Here is a 22,645-nt window from a genome sequence, read left to right as displayed (position 1 = left end):
GCTCATATGTTCCAAAACACACCAAAACGCGTGTGCTGATTTTTAAAAACAGACGCGCCGAAGAACTAGCCTCTCAGAGTGCTTTTTGTTTTTGCGTCCCTCAACGTTCGTTTGAGGAAGTGGTATGGGGAAGTTCTAACCAGCAGGCTGGGTCAAAAAACACTTGTCTAAACGGACCGAACCTATACCATGCTAGGACTCTTGCTTAATATAATGTTCAGAATGTTTTCAGAATCCAAGTTGAGCAAGGACTAAGGGTATGGTGAAACAGAAAAGGAATCCAGTCTTAGAACTGAAGGCCAATGTTTGAAAAACATGGAAATGATAGCGCTCGAACTAAATGATCCTGTGAGGCTGCAAGGTCTTCATGGTGGAGGGTTTTTTTTTTTTTAACTATTTTTGTTTTTTTTCCAACCACACAGTCGACCAAAGGTGCTAACACAAGAATATCATGCCTCAGTGGTGTTTCCCTAAATGAACATGGCGTGCATTAGCGACTATCCAAATTTGGTTCTCATTTGCACAGATGTAGCCAGTGCTTGAGTGAGGGAAGAAGGTGTGTGTGTGTGTGTATATGTGTGTACGTGTGCGCACGTGCATATTGTTCTTCTAGACTTCCCTAGTTGTAACAGTGACCAACTTTACAGCAATCCATCCGGGGAGGAAACTGACGGCTACCAGGACAGCAGCCCGTGGACCTGTTTTCAGACTTTGAATTCAGGAGACGGTTGAGGCGGGAGATGGGAGAAGGCTTACTTCACTGGAAGTGAATCTTCTCATTCCTGCCCTCGTAATAGTCCAAAAATCACCTGGTCTATATGCCTGTTTCCTCTTTCCTCTTCTTTGCTTGGTGAAACGACTCAAAAACCAAGGCCGTGTTGGTAGACACGGCAGATGTTCTTGGCTGCCGTGATGTTCAAGTTCTAAAATGTCTCAGTTAATAGAACAGCTACGTGCAGCGTCAGACTGTAAATTCGCTGCATGTCTACCAACTCTGTCGTATTGTCCTCTCTCAAACGCTTAGTACGGTTCTTTACTCCATTTGTACTCAATAAATAAATGATTGATCAGTTTTTGTTTGGGTTGTTTTTTTTTTAAGAGCTTGTCACTTTTAAGGTAGACCAGAGACTCAGGACCCATTCTAGTTGGTCGTTTTCTATTTTTAAACCACCTAAGAGGTAAGAGTTAAACAACATTTGGTTCACTTCCTGTGTTGCAGCTTTGTTGAAAAAGTAGTTCCGCTGTGCAGAATCTATTTTTAAAGCTGCTTTCTGTGTGCAGAGGACGCCCAGCTTCCAGAGTTAGAAATGTCAACTCTCAATATATTTCATTCCGCATTCTTAATAGACACCAGTGTTTGTGGGCAAGGTTTGGAGTTTGCACTTGATAGCAGCTGTCGCTGAAAGGGAAGCTGTAAATGGACCCCTGTTCTTCGGTCACTGAACACCTCCTCACCAGCCTGAGTCATCCCATCAACATAAATTCTCCAGCTTGACGAGGAGCCTGTGGGATGAGGGCTGGCAATAAATAACACTGTCCCAGCAGGAGAGCCTCACCTTGAAACACTCTCAGCTTCGGCAAACCTGGGGCTGGATAGATATTTCACATTCTCGTAGATCTGGACCGAAACAATAGGCAATCCGTCGTATTTATTGAGTGCTCACTGTGTGCAGAGCACTGTATTAAGGGCTTGGGAGAGTGCGACGCAATATGTCAGGCACGTTCCCTGCCCCCAGTGAGCTTACGGTCCCGGGGGGTTACAGACATTAATATAAATAAAATTATGGATATGGACATATGGGCTGCAGGGGGTGAGGAGCGAATGAAGGGAGCAAGATGGATCGATCATTTCAGGTTATACTTCGAGAATTACCGGAGAACTTTTGGTCGTTCTAAAAATATGAGCCTCGGGTCCTCCAAGACCTAAAAAGGGATCTTTGAACGGAAGATAGCCTTCTCTGGTAAGATATTTCTTCTTTTAAACCACCAAAACAAGCAAACACAGAAAAACCCCAGCAGAACTTCCCACCAGACGCTTGTGCCAGGGCACTTAATGCTAGGCTGTGGGATTTTGAAGCGGCTGAGATAATTGTCACATGCTCTGTGTGTGCCCTAAGCCGTCTTAAAGTACGGAAAGCGGAAAAAATCCCAGACCTTGAGGTGCAGCCTTTAGGGCCCCGGGGGGCAGTTGGAGCAGGCAAAATGAGTTTTTCAAGCGCCATCTAGTGTCCCTGTGGTCGCTGACTTGAGTTCCCCCCCCCCCCCCCCCCCCCCCCCCCCAGCGCCCGAGGAACGCAGGACTTTCCCTCCAAGGCAAAGCAGGGATACTTTCCCCCGACCCCCATTTTGCACACTCCGGACACACAATTCATCTGCACGGCCGCCACCAGCAGCCCGAGGGAGGGCATCCGACTGCCGGTTTGGCGAGAGTCGAGCATTAATGACTGTGAGGTGGACAAAGAGAGGAAGGACAGGACAGATCACCCCGGCTCGCCGACATTTATTCCCTTCCCACTGGTTACAGTGCCGTATGCTAAGAGCTCGGGCAAGTACAGCAGAAATGTAAGGCGACTTCTCCGACCCCCGGCAGCTTTTGCTTCAAAGAAGCCAGGCCTGGGCCGGCCTAGGACTCTCTCGCACCGCTTAAGAGCGGAAACGGCTCGGTTACATGAGTCAGTCAAGCAGTGATATTTATTGAGCGCTTAGTGTGTGCAGAGCAGTGTGCTGAGCGCATGGGAAAGCACAGTCCAACAGAGTTGGTAGATATGATCCCTATCCACAAGGATCTTACGCTCTAAAGGGAGAGGCAGATATGAAAATAAATCACTGACAAGGGAAATAGAGCATAAGCATATGTACGTAAGTGCTGTAAGGCTGGGGTGAATACCAAAGTAATAATAATGATGGTATTTGTTAAGCGCTTACTATTTGCACTGGGGTAGATACAATGTAATCAAGTTGTCCCACGTGGGGCTCACAGTCTTAATCCCCATTTTACAGATGAGGTAACTGAGGCACAGAGAAGTTAAGTGACTTGCCCAAAGTCACACAGCTGACAAGTGGCGGAGTTGGGATTAGAACCCACAAACTCTGACTCCCAAGCCCGGGCTCTTTCCACTGAGCCATGCTGCTTCTCTGAAAAATATTTGTGTTTCTAGGTGGTACTTTAATTACCAAAGTGTCTTACGTTATTTAGATAATTTCTCCTCACAACACTCCTGCGAGGTAGGGTTCAGATATTATTACCCCCAGTTTACAGCCGGGGAAACGGAGACATGGGACAGTTCAGTGACTTCCCAAAGCCACACAGCAAACGGGTGTCAGAGCCGGAACTCGAACCCGGGACCTCCGGCTTTCAGACCCCCGGCTCCTCTGTCATGCCATGCCACCTCCTTGGCCAAGTGTCTAGTTGGTGCAGAGGGGAGGGTAGATTGGGGAAAAAAAGGAAGGGCTCTTGGGAGAGATGTGATTTTTAGTTCAGTTGTATTTATTGAGTGCTTCCTGTGTGCAAAACACTGTACTGAGTGCTTGGGAGAGTACGGTATAGCAATAAACACATTCCCAGCCCACAACAAGCTTACAGTCTAGAGGGGGAGACATTAATGTAAGTAAATAAATTACGGATATGGACATAAGTGCTGTGGGGCTGGGAATTTAAGGGCGTTTTGATGGTGGGGAGAGTGGTAGACTGTTGGATATGAAGAGGCAGCGTGGCTCAGGGGAAAGAGACCGGGCTTGGGAGTCAGAGGTCATGGGTTAGAATCCTGGCTTTGCCATTTGTCAGCTGTGTGACTGTGGGCAAATCACTTAACTTCTCTGTGCCTCAGTTACCTCATCTGTAAAATGGGGATTAAGACTGTGAGCCTCACGTGGGACAATACCAACGAATACGAATACCAACATTATTATTATTATCATTATAAGAGGGAGGCAGCTTCAGGCCCGAGGGAGGAGCTGGGCAAGGGGTTGGCCATGTGATAGACGAGATGGAGGTACAGAGAGAAGGTTGGTGTTAGAGGAGCTAAGTGCACCTGATGGGTTGCTGAAGGAGACCAGGGAGGTAAGGTAGGAGGGAGAGAGCTGATGGAGTAAAGTCAATCAGGAAGATGTCTTTCAAAACACAGCCATGTGAAATGGATCCAGGAACAAGTCTGGTCAAACACACAATTGGCATTTTTGGGGGGCGGGGGGAGGGGGAAGTGATATTCATTAAGCGCTTACTATGTGCCAGGCACTCTACTAAGCACTAGGGTAGATACAAGCTCATCAGGTTGGATGCAGTCCCTGTCCCACATGGGACTCACAGTCTTCATCCCCATGTTGAAGATGAGGTAACTAATAATGGTGTTTGTTAAGCGCTTACTATGCGCCAAGCTCTGTTCTAAGCACTGGGGTAGATACAAGGTCCCTGTCCCACCCCGTTTTAACAGATGAGATAACCTAGGCCCAGAGAAGTGAGGTGATTTGCCCAAGGTCGCACAGCAGATATGTCACGGGGCCTGGATTAGAACCCATGACCTTCTGACTCCCAGGCCTATGCTCTATCCACTAAGCTACGTTGCTTCTCTCTGACAGTTGAATTCCATGAGAACTTAATCCAGGGCAGAAGTCCATCCATAGGGGAAGATCAAATCTCCAGATGGGCCGCCCCAGGGCACCGGGCAGTGGAGCCTAGTGGAAAGCGCACAGGCCTGGGACTCAGGACACCTGAGCTCCACTCCTGACACTGATACTTGCCTGCTGTGGGACCTTGGGCAAATCACCTAACTTCTCTGTGCCTCTGGAAAATGGCCATTGAAAATACTTATTCTCCTTCCTACTTAGACTCTGAGACAGGGACTGTGTCCAGCCTTGCATTCATTCAGTTGTATTTCTTGAGCGCTTACTGGGTGCAGAGCACTGTACTTGGGAGAATACAGTATAACAATAAACAGATACAGTCCCTGCCCACAATGAGCTTACAGTCTAGGGGGGAGGCAGACATTAATAGAAATAAGTAAATGACAGGTACGTAAGTGCTATGGGGCTGGGAGGGTGGATGATTAAAGGAAGCAAGTCAGGGTGATGCAGAAGGGAGTGGGAGAAGAGGAAAGGAAGTCTTCGGTGGAGATGTGCCTGCGGTAAGGCTTTGAAGAAGGGGAGAATGATTGTGGGATTTGAGGAGGGAGGGCCAGAGGCAGGACTTGGGTTAGGAGCCTGCAGCGAGGTGGAGGCACAGTGAGAAGGTTAGCACCAGAGGAGCAAAGTGTGCAGCTGGGTTGTTGTAGGAGAGTAGTGAGGTGAAGTAGGAGGGGACAAGGGCAACCTGATCATCTAGTCTGGCCCAGCACTTAGTACAGTCCCTCATGCAAAGTAAGTGCTTAAATAGAAATCTGGAATATGGCCAATGGCCATTTTCATCCTGTAATTTCTGCAGTTGAAACAATTTTGGTGTAACTGTGTGCAAGTCCTAAAAATCAGTTGAACCCCAGAAACCCCCAGAGCGCTTTGAAATGCTGGCTTCTTTTTCTCAAAAAAAGAAAGCTCATATCCAACCCCAGCTTAGCTCCCAAATCTAGGCAGTCTCTTGACTCTAAATCATTCATGTTCCTCTCCTATGTCACACTCCTTGCCCGTTTTTGACTAAACTGTTGAAACCCACCAAGTGCTGTACAATTAGTAGAGGTGAAACAGGCTTGTTTCTTAGCTCTGTTGTTGCCCTCTATTCAGTCCTCAAAGTTTGGAAATTTCTGCTTTTCTCAGTAATTCATTGAGGGAGGCATTTTAAAGAAGGGGAACCTTGCCCATTGAATCGAACATTCCTATTTATTGCGTGCTTACCGTGTGCAGAGCCCTGGGCTAAGTCCTTGAGAAAGTACAGTGCAGTAGAGTTGGTTGACCCCATTCCTGCCCACAAGGAGATTGCGAGGCTAGTGTGAAAGGTTCTACATTTGCCTGCTAATTCTTGCATGGCTAGCTAGTAAACTGACTGCAAATTGGCCCTAGGGGATTGAAGTTGCGTACATGGGATTTTTTGGGGGGGGGCTCATAGCTAAAGGAAAAAAATGTACTAGGAGGTTGGCAAGGTGACCCAAGCCAACTTTTTCACTCTGACTCTCACTGAATTTTCCCGTCTCCCATCCATTGCTCCCACCTCTCGCCTTGCCTGGAATTCTCCCTGTCTCACCCTATACCCCTTCCAATTTGCTGTTGAACTCTCTTAAGCGCTTAGTACAATAGTCTGCACACAGTAAGCGCTTAACAAATACGATTGACTGACCGACTGCTAGACCAAGTCTCTCTCCATCTTGAAAGCTCTGCTAAAAACCTGCCCTTTTTATGGTATTTATTAAGCGCTTACTTTCTGCCAGGCACTGTATTAAGTGCTGGGGTGGATACAAGCAAGTCGGGTTGGCTACGGTCCCTGTGCCACGTCGGGCTCACAGTCTCAATCCCCATTTTACAGATGAGGTAACTGAGGCACAGAGAATTAAAGTGACTTGCCCAAGGTTACACAGCAGACAAGTGGCAGATTCAGGATTAGAACCTTGTAAACTCATTGTGGGCAGGAAATTTGTTTACTGTTATATTGTACTCTCCCAAGCACTTAGTACGGTGCTTTGCACACAGTAAATGCTCAATAAATATGATTAAATCAATGAATAAATGAACCATGTCCTTCTGACTCCCGGGTCCGTGCCTTATCTACTAGGTCACGCAGTTTCACAAGTGTTGGGGTTTTTTTTCCTGAAAGATGTCTTCTTCTGAAATGCTTGCAAAGAAAGGGTTTTCATGACATTAGTGAGGAAAAGTAGGAAGGCAGTCAAGTTGTGCATACTCAGGAAGGAAACAGGCAGGCTGATCCTGAGGGGCATTGTAGTGGCTATTCAAAATAAGCTCCATTTGCTGCTCTTAAGCCTCTATATGTTCAGTTTGTCTTCACACTGTCCATCAACCCAAAGTTTGCTTTTAAACAATCATGCTTCCCCTCTCCTCCCTCCATCCCTCTCCCTTCCTCCTCCCTCTCCCCCTTCTCCTTCCCTCCCCTATCCCCCTCTCCCTCTCCCTTTCTCTCCCTCTCTCTCTCCGTCTCTGCCCCCCCATCCTTCCATCCCCCCACAACCATCTTGTTCCCTGGAGACCAGTTGAGGATACTCTGTCCGTAATGAAAAGGCTGCAGTCCCAATTCTGAGTCCGGGAAAGCTGCCGTAATAACAATAATAATGATGTTGGTATTTGTTAAGCACTTACTATGTGCCAAGCACTGTTCTAATCGCTGAGGTAGATACAGGTCATCAGGTTGTCCCATGTGGGGCTCACAGTCTTCGTCCCCATTTTACAGATGAAATAATTGAGGCACAGAGAAGTGAAGTGACTTGCCTAGGTCACACAGCTGACAAGCGGTGGAGCCGGGGTTAGAACCCACGACTTCTGACTCCCAAGCCCAGGCTCTTTCCACTGAGCCGTGCTGCTATCACATTGGTTTGTTCATGTGAGCTAATGCTCCTCACCCCGCCTTGGCCGAATCCTTGAAGTTAATCAGTCATCAATCAATTAATTATATTTAGTGAGTGCTCACTGTATACAGAGCCCTGTGCCGACTGCTTGGGAAAGCACAGTACATAGGAATTGCCACACAATTCCTGCCCACGAGGAACTTATAGATTACAAGGGGAGCCGGTCATTAAAATAGATTAGGGTTAAGGGAAACTGTAGAATCTAAGTATCTATACGTAAGTCCTTTGGGGATGGGATGACTGTCAAATCACAGCCAAGTTCATAGTCGCCGCAGAAGGGAAATCAAGGGCTCAGTCTGGGAAGGCCTCTTGGAGGAGATGTGATTTCAGGTTTTGATGGCGGGGAGAGTGGCAGACTGTCAGAGGTGAGGGAGGAGGGAGTTCCTGGCCCGTGGGAGGATGTGGGCATGGGGTCAATGGCAGTGTAGATGAGAACAAGGTAAAAAGGAGTCGGTTGGTGTTAGAGGAGCGGAGCGTGTGGGTTGGACTGCAGCGGGAGCTGGGTTCAGGCACTGCACCGATTGGGGTTCGGCCCCGGCCCAGGCCGGAGTCGCCGCTTTTAAGACGTTGGAATGAGCGAGCTCGTGACTTGGGAGGGCCGGGTAGAATTCACCCAGCCTTGGCCCATAAGAGCCCTCATTTCCTTGAAGAAGCTGACAGTGCAGATTTCTGGCCATTTCAGAGAAGCGAGGGACTTGTTGAGATAGGAAAACCCAAATTGATTTTCAGCAGCTGCCCCAGTCAGCTCTTTCAATCGCTCTTGTTTACCTGCTGCCGGAGCATCTGAGATTACCGTAAGTCGTTTCACCACCGAGATCCTGTTCTTGGCCACCCTCGGGCAGCTAGATGCCACGAGCTCTCTCACACCTGGAACGGGGTCTTGGAAACCTTTAATATTCTTTTTTCTTTATAGTATTGGCTAAGCGCTTACTACGTTCCAGGCACTGCGATTAGCACTGGGGGAGGTACAAGCTGATCGGGTTCGACACAGTCCCTGTCCCACGAAGGGCTCACGGGGTCTTAATCCCCGTTTCCCAGATGGTGTAACTGAGGCACAGAGAAGGAAGTGCCTTGCCCGTGATCACACAGCAGACAGGTGGTGGAGCCGGGATTAGAACCCCGGTCCTCTGACTCCCAGGCCCGTGTTCTTTCCACCAGGCCACGCGGCTTCTCAATTGCTTCTTAATTCTTTGTGTTCAAAAGGTCCCTGCAGGACTTCGCCGCTGAAACAGACTAAATCTGCTCCGCGGATGTGTTATCCCTACCGGCAGAGGAGGACCGTGCACCTGGAGGGGCTCTGCCCGTCTGCCTGAGTTCGAACTCCTCACCTTCCCACCCAAACCCCGTCCTCCCCCAACTCTTTCTCATCTCTGTAGACGGTGCAGACAAACCCGTTACCTTGGCATCACCGGCGACCCACCTCTCTCCTTCAACCCACGTATTCTCCCCCTCTAGACTTTAAGCTCGTTGTGTGTAGGGGATGTGTCTTTATTGTTATAGCATACTCTCCCAAGTGCTTAGTACGGTGCTTTGCACACAGTAAGCTCTCAATAAATTCTGTTGAATATTCAGTTTATCACCATTCCCTGTCGGTTTTACCTTCATAACCTCACTAAAATCCGCCCATTCCTTTCCATCCAAGCTACTGATGCGCTAATAATCATAATAATAATGTTGGTATTCGTTAAGTCTTACTATGTGCCAAGCACTGTTCTAAGCATTGGAGTAGATACAGGGTAATCAGGTTGTCCCACGTGAGGCTCACAGTCTTAACCCCCATTTTACAGTTGAGGTAACTGAGGCCCAGAGCAGTGAAGTGACTTGCCCAAAGTCACACAGCTGACAGATGGCGGAGCCGGGATTAGAACCCATGACCTCTGACTCCAAGCCCGGGCTCTTTCCACTGAGCCATGCAAGCTCTTATCCTAGCCCACCTGGACTACTGCATCTGCCTCCTCGCTGACCTCCTTGCCCCTTGTCTCTGCCCCCTCCGGTTCTTACTTCACTCTGCTGCCCCGGTCACTTTTCTGTAAAACCATCCAGTCCACGTCTCCCAACTCCTCAAGACCCTCCAGTGGTTGCACATATTCATGGGAAGCAGCGGTGGCATAGTGGAAAGAGCATGGGCCGGGCAGTCTGAGGTCATGGATTCGAATCCTGGATCCACCCCGGGTCAGCTCTGTGACTTTGGGCAAGTCACTTAACTTCTCTGTGCCTCAGACACCTCATCTGTAAATTGGGGATTAAGACTGTGAGCCCCACTTGGGACAACCTGATTACTCTGTATTTTCCCCAGCGCTTAGAACAGTGCTTGGCGCATAGTAAGTACTTAACAAATGCCTTATTATTATTTTTATTATATGCCCACTCACTTTATTCATCCCTCCTTCCAGCCCCACAGCACTTATGTCCATATCTGTCATTTATGTATATTAATGCCCATCTCCCCCTCTAGACTGCTCATCATGGGCAGGGAATGTGACTGTTTATTGTTCTACTGTACTCTCCCAAGCGCTTAGTACAGTTCTGTGCACACAGTTAGTGCTCGAAAAATCCATTTGCCCACCTTTCTGCATCAGAAAGAAACTCCTTACCATCTGGTTTAAAGCACTCAGTCAACTCACCCCCGTCCACCTTCCCACTGATTGATTGATTGATAGGCAACACATGTTCAGCTTAGTGCATTTGGTTTTCAGGAATTCAGGAGAAAGGATGGATTCTCTGTGCTTTGACTTGGACTTTTATAGGCGTTTGTCTCTCCCCCCCCACCCCAAACTGTAAGCTCGTTTTGGGTGGTGAATGTGTGTGTTTATTGTGGTATTATACTCTCTCAAGTGCTTAGTACAGAGCTCTGCACACAGTAAATGCTCAATAAATATGATTGAATGGATGACTGAGTGCATTACTACTCAGGGCCTCCATCACTCAGTCTCTGGCAAAGCCAAGCAGTTTTGGGGAACGAATGCAGCCCAGCCTGACAGGATGTGAACGAGAAGAACCTGCCGCGTTAATGTACTTCTCAGGCTGAAAGGTATTCTGGTGCCTCGAGGACCTTGTTCTAAGCACCCTCAACCCCAGGTACTCACTAGACATTAACTGGTTATTTAACAGACGTCAGTTCTGGTTTTGAGATTACTCAGTCACTTAGGAGCCTACCCTTGACTTTACTGAATCTGTTTTTGAGCTAGTTAAAAAAAAAAAAAAAGGTGTGCGTGGAGGAGGGGGGAGCGAGGTGAAGCAAAGACTTCCTGCTGACCTCAATGTTATAATGCCTGTATAAACACCGGAAGGGAAATGACTGGAAGTCAGAAATTAGATTTGAGCTTGGCTTGCCACCTTTTCCACTCTAGCTGTTTGATACACCCCTTCTTTTCAAGAAGACCTGAATACTTTGGAAAGCACAGCTTTAGGCCATCCGAAGGATATCTTCACGGGGCCTTTCCAAAAAGTGAGTTCGTATCTCTGGACACTGCCAGCTTTCCCCTAGAGGATCGTACAGAGCAACCTGTAACGACTCCAGATGCAGACCCCGCACTCCCCTCCCCTTCTGTCTCTGCCCACAGGAAGCACTCAGTAAATACCATTGATCGATTGAGAGTTGGAAGCCGGCAGTTCGATTTCTGAGCTGTTGCCCTCCAGGGACCACCCCCGGCCAGACTGGGGCTCGGCAACGTTTTCCAGGCCCTTTTGGCTGGGGCAACACAACCCTTCCTGTAAGCCTTTTTAAGGGAGAGACAAATAATGATAATTCTGGTATTTGTTAAGCGCTTACGATGTGCCAGGCACCGTACTAAGCACTGGGGTGGATGCAAGCCAATCAGGTTGGCCACAGTCCCTGTCCCAGGAGGGGTTGACATTTTCAATCCCCACATGGGGTAACTGAGGCCCAGAGAAGTGACGTGACTTGCCCAAGGTCACACAGCAGACAAGTGGCAGAGCCGGAATTAGAACCCATGGCCTTCTGACTCCCAGGCCCGGGCCCAACCATCCACTTGGCCCAAGCTGCTTCTTGACAAGGAGGGGAAAGGAGGAAGGGGAAGGTACAATCAACCAATCAGTCAAGAATAATTGTTTAGCACTTAACTCTGTATAGAGCTTGGAACTAAGCCCTTGGGGAGGTACAAGAGAGTCAGTAGATAAGATCCCTGCCCTCAAGGAGCTGAGAATCAAGCAGCGAAGATGGAGCCTAAAGTAAATTTCACATGGGGGAAGTAAAAGAGCTTAAAGCTAAGTACTAAGTGCTCCAAGGGAGGGGAGTGAGTACCCAAGTGCCTAGGTGATGTGGAAGTGCTGAAGTGTCAACTGAGGGGCAGATAGGGTGGGAGTTGAGAGATTGATCAGGGAAGGCCTCCTGGAGGAGGTGTTAAATTCAGAAACTTCTCATCTGGTGCAGTTTTCCAGGTCCAGGTTCTGAGAAACCAGTATCTTTGGGGAACTGGGAGATGGGGGATCCTGAAGCTCTTGGGTTCACAGGCCTACCCGTGGCCCAGTCTCCCTGGTGTAGCTTTTCCATCAGTCAGTCTATCGGTGGTATTTATTGAGCGCTTGCTACGTGCGGAGCACCGTACGACGCACTCGAGAGAGTACAGTCCGGAAGAATCGGCAGACATGTTCCCTGCCCTATTTTCAGAACCCTTGGCTTTAAGTGATTCTGGGATGGCTTTGAAGTGATCAAGTGAAGTGTCATTTGACCAATCAGTTAATCAACGGTTTCTATTAAGTCCTTACTGAATGCAGAGCACTGGGCTAAGCACAGGGGAGAGGTCAACACAGTAGAGTTAGTTGGTTAGGGAAGCAGCATGACCTAATGAATAGAGCACGGGCCTGGGAGTCAGGAGGACCTGGGTTCTAATCCCAGCTCCGCCACTGGTCTGCTGTGTGGCCTTGGGGAATTCACTTCACTTCTGTGCCTCAGTTAGCTCATCTGTAAAATGGGGATTAAGACCGTGAGCCCCAGGTGGAACAGGGACTGTGTCCAACCCAATTACCTTGTATCTACCCCAGTGCTTAGTACAGCTGTGTGACTCTGGGCAAATCACTTAACTTCTCGGTGCCTCAGTTACCTCATCTGTAAAATGGGGATTAAGACTGTGAGCCTCACGTGGGACAACCTGATTACCCTGTATCTACTCCAGCACTTAGAACAGTGCTCGGCACATAGCAAGCGCTTAACAAATACCAACATTATTATTATTAAAGTGCCGGGCACACAGTAAGTGCTTAACAAGCACCACAGTTATTGTCAGACATGATCCCTGCCCACTAGGGGTTTTTAACAAGCACCACAATTACTATTAGACATGATCCCTGCCCACAAGGAGCTTACGGTTTAAGATTCTTCCGTGACCGCCCAGCATAATTTTAAGTGTAGTTCTACGTCCACCTGACCCATCCCCGTGTTCTAGACTGCAAGCTTACTGTGGGCAGGGACTGTGTTTATTTTTATATTGTACTCTCCCAAGCCCAGTTGCTCCACACACAGTAAGCACTCGATAAATACCACGGACTTATCGACCGACCATCGCTTGAACAGTTTCAGGCCGGCACCGTTCGGTGCAAACGTGCTTAAAAGCGAGTCATTTTGATACGTCGCTTTGGTTTTATGATGAAAGTTTCCAGTTAGAAATGTAGCTGGCATAATTTAAACACCTCCCCAAGGATTGCTATGGGATTTTTGCACGACGGCTTTACTTTTCCAAAGAACAGGAAGCCGGAAAGGGAACAGCCCACTCCGGGCCGAAGAGGACCCACGTTAGAAATTTGAGCCGGGTGTAGCCGTGCTTCCTTAAGGGGTCGATTAGAAGCATTGCTGGCTTTGGACTCTCTGCGGTGGAGGCCGGATTTGGTAGCCTAACTTAACCGGGTATTTCTGGGGCGACCGGCACTTCTGAGCCAGGGTTAGCAGTGCCCCTTGTCTTTTAGCAGAGAGAGGGAGGAAAGAAGCCTACCTCTCTAAGAGGTTTTAAAAGGTGCAGTGACTTGGCCGTGCACCATGACCTGGCTGTCTAATTTCCCAGTCAAATTGTCTGACGGGTGTAGATAGAGATCGGGATGCATAAATGTGAATCATCAGGGCAGGCGATATCAGCACCCTGGCTGACCGGGATTTGCAGGCTTGAATTTTGTTTCTAAAAGTGCTCTTGCAGGCCGAGTGAACCGTGACGTTGGGGGCGTTTTTAAGAGGCTGGTATTTGCTAATCGCTTAGTTTGTGCAGGGCACTGTGCTGAGTGCTGGGGTGGAGAGCGAGGCAGGCAATTCAGACGCAGTCCCTGTCCCTCAAGGGACTCGCAGTCTGAATGGGGAAGGACCCAGAGTCATTAAAATAAGCTAAAACAGGAATCGGTTACCCACAGCGGCCACAACCCACCCAAGGGTTCGAACAGGTGGGAGGAGGAGGTGAGAGAACCTCAGGGCGTGGGGCGGTAAGAAGAGTCCGGCCCCACGGGACCCCGGCTTCTGTCCACCCTCTTCAACCCCACAGGGTCAGAAGGATTTGATCGTACACTTCAATCAGTCGCATTTATTGTGCAGAGGATGGTACTAAACGCTTGGGAGAGTTCAGTACAATAATAATAATAATTATGGTATTTCTTAAGCGCTTACTATGTGCCAAGCGCCGTTCTAAGCACTGGGGTAGATACAAGGTAATGAGGTTGTCCCATGTGGGGCTCACAGTCTTCATCCCATTTTACAGATGAGGTCCCTGAGGCACAGAGAAGCCCAGTGACCTGCCCAAAGTCACACAGCCGACAAGTGGCGGAGTCGGGCTTAGAACCCGTGACCTCTGACTCCGAATAAACATTCATTCAGTCGTATTTATTGAGCGCTTACTGTGTGCAAAGCACTGTACTAAACTCCTGAACTAAACACATTCCCTGCCCACCACTAGCTCCCAGAATACAGTTGTCTGTAAAAATGGGGATTAAGACTGTGAGCCCCTCGTGGGACAACCTGATTCGCTTGTGTACCTCAGCGCTTAGAACGGTGCTTCGCAAATAGCAGGCACTTAACAAATACCACTATTATTATTATTATTGTTAATAATGATGATGTCTATAAAACTACCTCGCTGAATGTGGGGGGCTTCATTTTCCACGGGGAGGCAACCCAGTTCTGTAAATGTTTCTCTTTTCCTTTTCTCTACCCGATATACGGAGTGCTTAATTACCTCGTCAGCTCTTGATTTCATTAGCGCGCGCGTGGACGTAGCTGAGTCTGGAGGTTTGTAAAGTCTTCCTTAATGAGCACCTTGGGTTTTATTGAAATTGCCGGACCTGCCTCCCGAGCCCGCCGTAAACTACTGAACCGAACCTCTGGGGGAAATCTCTCTTTTGAAGTGGAGCTGCAGGTGTTGACGCTGGAACCCGCTGCGACAGTCAGGAAGAGTAGAGTCGATCACTGAGATGCTTGTGGTTTTTCACAGAAAGGCTTCGAATTTCAAGTGAAATTTGTTCTGCCGGCAGGAAAGTGTCATTTGTGGTTGGCGTGTTTGAAGTAATGGTGATGGGGTAATGACCACTGTCAGCATCCTACCTTTTTAGGTAGGTGCACCTGTATTTATGGTCTTACGATCCAGCTTTGATACTGCATCAAATGGTAAAGTGTAAGCCAAGTAACTGCTTATTTTTGCGGTGAGATAGGTGTGCGTGTATTCACCAGCAGCAAAAGGCAGGCACCTGTTGTGAGCTCAGGAAGAGCCCTCCCCTCTCTCCCTCCTCAACTTCACGCCCCAACAAAGCATGTGGCAAAGACTGCTGAATGCATCCTGGCCCGCACTGCAACTTGTCGAGGGACTCCAGTTTCACGGTCGTCATTATTTTCCCTGAGAACTCTCCCTCACAAGCTTCGGAGGCAGTGAAACGGATCTTTTCCAGTTCCGGTTTTACAGGAAACTGGCCTGTAGATTTTCCGCACCGAAAGTAGGTTACGTGCCTCCCGAGCTCGCCTTCTTGCCGTACCCCATTCTTGACTCTGCCCCCGGCCCCGCACGCCTGCCCTCCCTCCTCTCTTCCCCGTAATTCCGACAGGCGCCGGCTCTCCCCGGCTTCGAGGGCCTCCTCTTAATCCCACCTCTGTCTGGAGGCCCTCTCCGATTCAGCTCCGTCTTCCCTCAAGTCAGGACCACCCAACAGCCACCCTGACCACCTGTGCGTATTCTTGGCGCTCACTCATTTCCACAAACCTATTTATCTGTCCTTCCCAACTCCTGCTGTCGGCAGCTGTCATGTTATTTTCCACCTCTAATTGTGAACTGGCTTTTCTGAATTACATGTAAGAGGAAGTAATAGGGAAGCAGCGTGGCCTAGTCCGAAGAGCACGGCCCTGGGAGTCAGGGGATGTGGGTTCTAATCCTGGCTCTGCCACATGTCTGCCGTGTGACCTTGGATAAGTCATTTAACCTCTGTGCCTCAGTTACCTCATCTGTAAAATGGGATTTAAGACTGTGAGCCCCACGTAGGACATGGACCGTGTCCAACCCGATTAGCTTGTATCTACCCCAGCACTTAGTAGAGTGCCTGGCACATAGTAAGAGCATAATAAATACCATAAAAAAGATATATACATAGGCAGTATGATGGGGAAGGTTTAGGTGGTTCAGTGGTAGTTATGAGGGTGGAGAGAGTCATCAAGAAAAGCCACCTAGAGGAGGTGTGATATCAGAGGGCTTTAAAGTTGGGGAGAGCAGTGGTCTGCGAGGTGTGAATAGGGAAAGAGTTCCCCTCCGGAGGAGGAAGGTTGCTGGCTAGAAAGATGCGGGAGGACAGTGAGTAGATTAGCCTCAGTGGAATGAAGTGTGCGAGTCGGCGTACAGTAGGAGAATAATAATAATAAATAGGGTATTTAAGTGCTTACTACGGGCCAAGCATTGAATTATGTTGGGGTAGATATGAGGTAATCAGGCCGGACACAGGCCCTGGCCCCATCAGGTTACAGTCTTAAATGGGAGGGAGAGCAGGTATTTAATCCCCATTTTACAGAGGAGGAAACTGAGGCACGGAGAAGTTACATGACTTGCCTAGGGCAAATGGTGGAGCCAGAATCAGAACCCAGGTCCGGGCTCTTTCTCCTGGAAGAGCGGAAGAGGAAGGTGGGGTGTGGTGGGGGAGAGAGAGAGAGAGAGAGAATACTCTGATGAAGTGCCTTGAAGCGGTGATCAGGACTGATGCGAAGGGGAAAGAGTATAATTGTTTAATGTCAGCTAAGTATTACATACACCAGAGCTTCCAAACTGGCAAGCTTCATCTGCTGAAATTGGGAGAACTGAGATTCGTCTTCCTCATCCACCCTTCAGCTTGTGTTTGGATAATGGCAGGAGAAGCGTCTCTCATTCCTCAGCATTTGCTCGGGGTAATGGATTATCACTCTTCCAAACAGAACAGAGCAGCTCTGCCTACTTTCTCTTCCACCAACCCCTTTAAAACAGAGATGAGCCAGCATGGCTCGATGGAAAGGGCACGGAGTGTGGGGACCCAGGAGACCAAGGTTCTAGTCCCAGCTCTGCCTCTGACCTGCTGTGTGACCGTAGGCAAGTCAGTTATCCTTTCTGGGCCTCAGTTTCCTCATCTGAAAAATGGGGGCAGGTACGTGCTCTTTGTCTTTTAGATGGCGACCCCATGTGGGACAGCGTCCGTGTCCACCCCAACCGATCAATCAGTGGTATTTATTGAACCCTTATTGGCTACCGAACACTGTACGAGGCACTTGGGAGAAAATAAAACGGTGATTTTGGGAGACACGTTCCCTGCCCACAAGGAGCGTACAATGCTTAGCATAATTCTTGGCACAGGGCAGGTGCTTAATAAGTAATATTAGATGAGAGAATATTTAGTTTGAAGACAGCTAGAGTATTTGGTGTGTGTATTTGTGTGTATATGTGCTTGTGGCCTCCTCACCACAAGCTTACTCACCCATATTTGATAACTTTTCCCTGCCCAACAGATCTTTAAAAGATGTTTGTCTTTTGGGGGGAACATCTTATGGAATCATATCCGGGTTCCCTCAAACTCTTCCCAGTGTACTGATGGGGAGATGCGTTTACGTGGGAAATATCTTTATTTTGGTTTGTAAATCTTGCCTTCTTAATCATTTGTAGGCGAAACCTGACCAAACTCTCCCTCATCTTCAGCCACATGCTGGCAGAACTCAAAGGCATTTTCCCCAGTGGACTCTTTCAGGGAGACACATTTCGTATTACCAAAGCAGACGCGGCAGAATTTTGGAGGAAAGCGTTCGGAGAAAAGTAAGTAACTTTGCCTGCTCTGGGTAGGCCGGGGAAGAATCGATCTTTTGCAGCGAACGTTTGCAAGTAGTTACAAAATCAACGTGTACAACCGCGCTGGTTCAGAGCTCTTGGCCAGGGCTAGGTTATGATGCGCAAGCATAAAGAAAGGGAAATTGAAGCAGAAAATGTCCCCCGTAAACCCTAGCTCTGGCAAATCCTTGTTCAACGAACCATTTCGTACAGAGTAGACCCGGTTAATTTTGTCTGGGGCGAGCCTTAGCCATGTCATGATTAACTTGTATCCACCTCAACGCTTAGAAAAAAAAAAAGTTGGTATTTGTTAAGCGCTTACTATGTGCAGAGCACCGTTCTAAGTGCTGGGGTAGGTACAAGGTAATCAGGTTGTCCCACATGAGGCTCACAGTCTTAATCCCCGTTTTACAGATGAGGTAGCTGAGGCACAGAGAAGTTAAGTGACTTGCCCACAGTCACTCAGCCGACAAGTGGCAGAGCCGGGAGTCGAACCCATGACCTCTGACTCCAAAGCCCAGGCTCTTTCCACTGAGCCACGCTGCTTCCCCAGTGCTTGATACACACTAAGCACTTAACAGATGGCGTTAAAAAAAAAAAAACAAGTCGTAAAAGAAGTGGTCAGCGGGGCTGGAATAGTTTGACAGCCGTAAGAGAACAGTGGAATGTGTCTTCTGCCGGCAAGTAGCGCTTGGAAAGCTGATAAGTTGTTCCCTCACTCCCTCTTCCCTCGCCCTTTCCACCCCGGAGACAAACACAGTAGCACCCCAAGGACGATTCAGATCGCTTTTAAGAAGCCGGCGTTTCCTAGATCAGGTTGGTTCCACCACTGACGCCTTTCCGCAGAGCAGGCTGGAGTCGTCATCTGGGACCCCGGGGCTCTCTCTTTTCCAGGACCATAGTTCCCTGGAAGAGCTTCCGCCAGGCCTTGCACGAGGTGCATCCCATCAGCTCCGGGCTGGAGGCCATGGCCCTGAAGTCCACCATCGACCTGACGTGCAACGACTACATTTCGGTCTTCGAGTTTGACATCTTCACCCGGCTCTTTCAGGTAGGTCCGAAGCAGCTGACTCTTGTCAACCGTTCTAAACGGCCGTTCTGCCTTTTTTCAAATTCCACATCTTGCAGTGGAACGGCGGACGAGGGCATCCTCACCAGAGGCTGAGTTGGCTCCTTAGAGACACGCTCCTCCCATGTGGTGATTTGGTTCGGCTGAAGTTTCTTGTACAGTTTCCCGGGTTTCTCGGCTTCTAGTCAGACCCCACCGGTGCTTAAACCTCCCACCTCTCCTCGGGCAGATTTTAGAGCTGACTTCAAAACGCCCGGTGTTTGATCTAGATTCTCGTGCATAACGTAGCACTTCCCTCCTGGCCTTTCCTGGCTTCCCATCCTCCGCCCCCATCTCCCAGGTATTGGTTTTCCCTTGGTGGTGCTCCCGGCTCCGCCCCTTGTCTGCTGAGTGACCTTGGGCAAGTCACCTCACTTATCTGTGCCTCAGTTACCTCATCTATAATCTTACCTCATCTATAATCATAATGATGGTATTTGTTAAACGCTTACTATGTGCCAAGCACTGTTCTAAGCGCTGAAGTAGATACAAGGTAATCAGGTTGTCCCACATGGGGCTCACAGTCTTCACCCCCATTTTACAGATGAGGTAACTGAGGTGCAGAGAAGTGAAGTGATTTGCCCGGGGTCACACAGCTGACAAGAGGCGGAGCCAGGACCCACAACCCCTGACTCCCAAGCCCGGGCTCTTTCCACTGAGTCACTCTGCTTTTGCGACTGTGAGCCCCACGTGGGATAGGGACTGTGTCCAATCCGATTTGTTTGTATCCATCCCAGCGCTTAGTACAGTGCCTGGCATATAGGAAGTGCTTAATAAATATCGTAATTAGATTATTATTATTATTATTAACGCCCCTGCCTTAAACCCGCTCTATTCCCCTCAGAGGGCCAGGCTGTGGACTTTAGGCTGCATGATCTGTCATCACTCTTTTCGTTCCTTTAGCCGTGGTCCTCTCTGCTCAGGAACTGGAACAGTCTCGCTGTGACTCACCCTGGTTACATGGCTTTCCTGACATACGACGAGGTGAAAGCTCGGCTCCAGAAATTCATTCACAAGCCTGGCAGGTCTGTCCTCGCTCCTCTCCCTCTAGCTTCCCCCTCTTCTCCACCCGCCGCCCCGGTTTAAGGGTTGGCTCAATCAACTTTGGTTTTCTCTTGGCCTCTGCCGAGCCGTGCTCCCCCTGCCAAGGTTCTGCTGGTCTGTCCTGGAGCTCTTTGGGCATCCAGGAGGGGATGCTGTCGGCGGGCTTCGGTAAAGAGGCGAAACGGGTCGGGATTTTCCAAACAGTTGGGAATATTGGGCTCATCTGCCCTTTGCCTTCAGTCTGGGAGTCAGAAAATGCCCCCCACCAATCCCACAGCACTTAAGTACATATCTGTAATTTATTTATTTGTATTGATGTCCGTCTCTCCCCCGGGTCCCAAGACTGTAAGCTCATTGTGGGCAGGGAACGTGTCTGTTTACTGTTGTATTGTGCTCTCCCAAGCACTTAGTACAGTGCTCTGCACACCGTAAGCACTCAATAAGTAGGATTGAATGAAAGAATGAATGTTTCTCGAAGGTGGTACCTCCTCACCCTCATCCCACCATTCATTCATTCATTCAGTAGTATTTATTGAGAGTTTACTATGTGCAGAGCACTGTATTAAGCGCTGGGAATGTACAATTCGGCAACAGATAGAGACAATCCCTGCCCAATGACAGGCTCACAGTCTAATCGGGGGAGACAGACGGACAAAAACAAGACAACATAATCACGATAAATAGAATCAAGGGGATGGACACCTCATTAACAAAATAAATAGGGTAATAAAAATATATACAAATGAGACTGAAGCTTGCTGTTTCTCTCCTCAGTTACATTTTCCGATTGAGCTGCACTCGCCTGGGTCAGTGGGCCATTGGCTACGTCACTGCTGACGGGAACATTCTCCAGACGATCCCCCACAATAAACCTCTCTTCCAAGCATTGATCGATGGCTTCAGGGAAGGCTTGTGAGTAACCTCTGTTTACCATCCAGTAGGGACTTGGATCTACCAGGCTGTATCACGTCCCTGACACTAAACTCTTTGCTCCACATTCTTATGAATGTTTGAGCCCCAGACGGCCCCTGAATCAGGTGGATTGGTTTGACCTTTGCCTTTCTTCGGTTCCCCTGGGGAGTTTTTGTTTTGTTTTTGTTCTTTCTTAAGGACTTTGGCGTGCTAGGGTTCAGTGGTTCCTTAGCTCTTTCAGTTTCGGTGGGCAAGTGATCGTCCTTGCCTCCTCTTGAAAATGCAGGATTCCCCCCCTAAAAAAATAGAATCCGTTTGCCCAATTTTCCCCAACCCCTTCCCACATTTACAGCAGTATCATAGCAATTGTGATCCCCTTGGTCACAGCGAGGGTCGTTAGCCTTTTTATTTATTTTAAATGGTATTTGTTAAGAGCTCACTTTGTGCCAGGCACAGAACTAAGCCCTGCGGTAGATACATCAGGGAGGACACAGTCTGTGATCCATATAGAGAAGTCAAGTGGCTTGTCCAAGGTCACACAGCAGATAGAGACTGTGAGCCCGTCATTGGGCAGGGATTGTCTCTCTCTGTTGCCGTATTGTACATTCCAAGTGCCTAGTACAGTGCTCTGCACATAGCGCTCAATAAATACTATTGAATGAAAGTGGGAAGCAGCGTGGCCCAGTGGAAAGAAGATGGTCCTGGATGTCAGAAGATGTGAGTTCTGATCCCGGCTCTGCCACGTGTCTGCTGTGTGACCTTGGGCAAGTCACTTCACTTCTTGGTACCTCAGTTACCTCGTCTGTAAAATGGAGATTAAGACTGCGAATCCCGTGTGGGACAAGGACTTGTGTCCAACCTGATTACCCTGTATCTACCCCAGTGCTTAGATCAGCGCTCGGTGTATAGTGCTTAACAAATACTATTATTATTATTATTTTTTATTATTATTATTATTAAGCTGGCAGAGCTGGGGTTAGAAACCAGGTCCTTCTGACTCCCAGGCCCATGCTCTATCCACTAGGCCGTGCTGCTTCTCTTCCTAATACTAATAACGTAGTATTAAAACGGTCTTTCATGTGGTTGTACAAAACCCATCTGTCAATTCTGTGGAATTAAGTACTTTATCTCAGATAAATTCTGTGAAGGGTCTTGTTGGCCGTTGGCTCTTTTTCTCTCGCAGAGATTGGGTATCGTCAGACAGCTCCCCTTCCAGCCCATCTTCCTTACTAACCGTGCGCGCAGACCCACCCCGAGCCCCAGGCCCATGGGAGACTTGCAGGTCTCCAGGGGGTGTCCCCAGTGTCTGGGACGGGGTCCTCCTGCTCTCCAGTTGGGTTTCTGGGCTGTTCGCCCCAGTAGCGAAGTCAGGATAGTGGCTCCCTTTGGTCCCAAAAGAAGCTGCAGTTGGAATTAGAAGCCACTGCTTAATGCTCTCCGCAGAACCCAAAACAGAAGCTCCTCCTCCTGCGCTGAACCCGGGAGGGTGGTGTCTGTCTCTTTCTCCCTGGGACCACCCTGGCTCATTTTACCCTTTCTGTGGCACCAGGCATTTCCCATGGGGTTCATTCCTGCACCGCCCCCCCGCCCCACGCAACATTTTCCTACTTCGAATGGAGTGTGCCATTTCACAGAGAAGCCACTGCCAGGAAGCCGATTCCCGATCCTCGCTTTCCCCGACAGTTTTGTATCTGTTCCAAAGTCCCCAAGCCAAAACCGCTCGTTGTGGACGGGGAACAGGTCTGTTTATTATTAAATTGTACTCTCCCAAGCGCTTAGCACAGTGGCGGCAAACAGTAAGCTTTCGATGAATACGATCGAATGATCGAATG

General features: G+C 48.8%; 1 protein-coding gene across 2 annotated transcripts in view; it reads left to right on the top strand.

The window, feature by feature from the left end:
- Positions 1-22,645, top strand: part of CBL (Cbl proto-oncogene) — a 63,636-nt gene that overhangs the window by 30,352 nt on the left and 10,639 nt on the right. For both annotated transcript variants that reach the window (XM_029075083.2, XM_029075081.2), the window contains exons 3-6: positions 17,591-17,737; positions 18,644-18,800; positions 19,761-19,882; positions 20,676-20,813. In XM_029075083.2, the coding sequence (XP_028930916.1) occupies positions 17,591-17,737; positions 18,644-18,800; positions 19,761-19,882; positions 20,676-20,813 (564 nt within the window). The remainder of the gene's footprint in view (positions 1-17,590; positions 17,738-18,643; positions 18,801-19,760; positions 19,883-20,675; positions 20,814-22,645) is intronic.

This window comes from Ornithorhynchus anatinus, chromosome 11 (assembly GCF_004115215.2).
Source record: "Ornithorhynchus anatinus isolate Pmale09 chromosome 11, mOrnAna1.pri.v4, whole genome shotgun sequence".
In the NCBI taxonomy this organism is placed as follows: Eukaryota; Metazoa; Chordata; class Mammalia; order Monotremata; family Ornithorhynchidae; genus Ornithorhynchus; species Ornithorhynchus anatinus.
The sequence above is the reverse complement of the archived record's forward strand: the minus strand, read 5'-3'. Positions and strand labels throughout refer to the sequence as shown.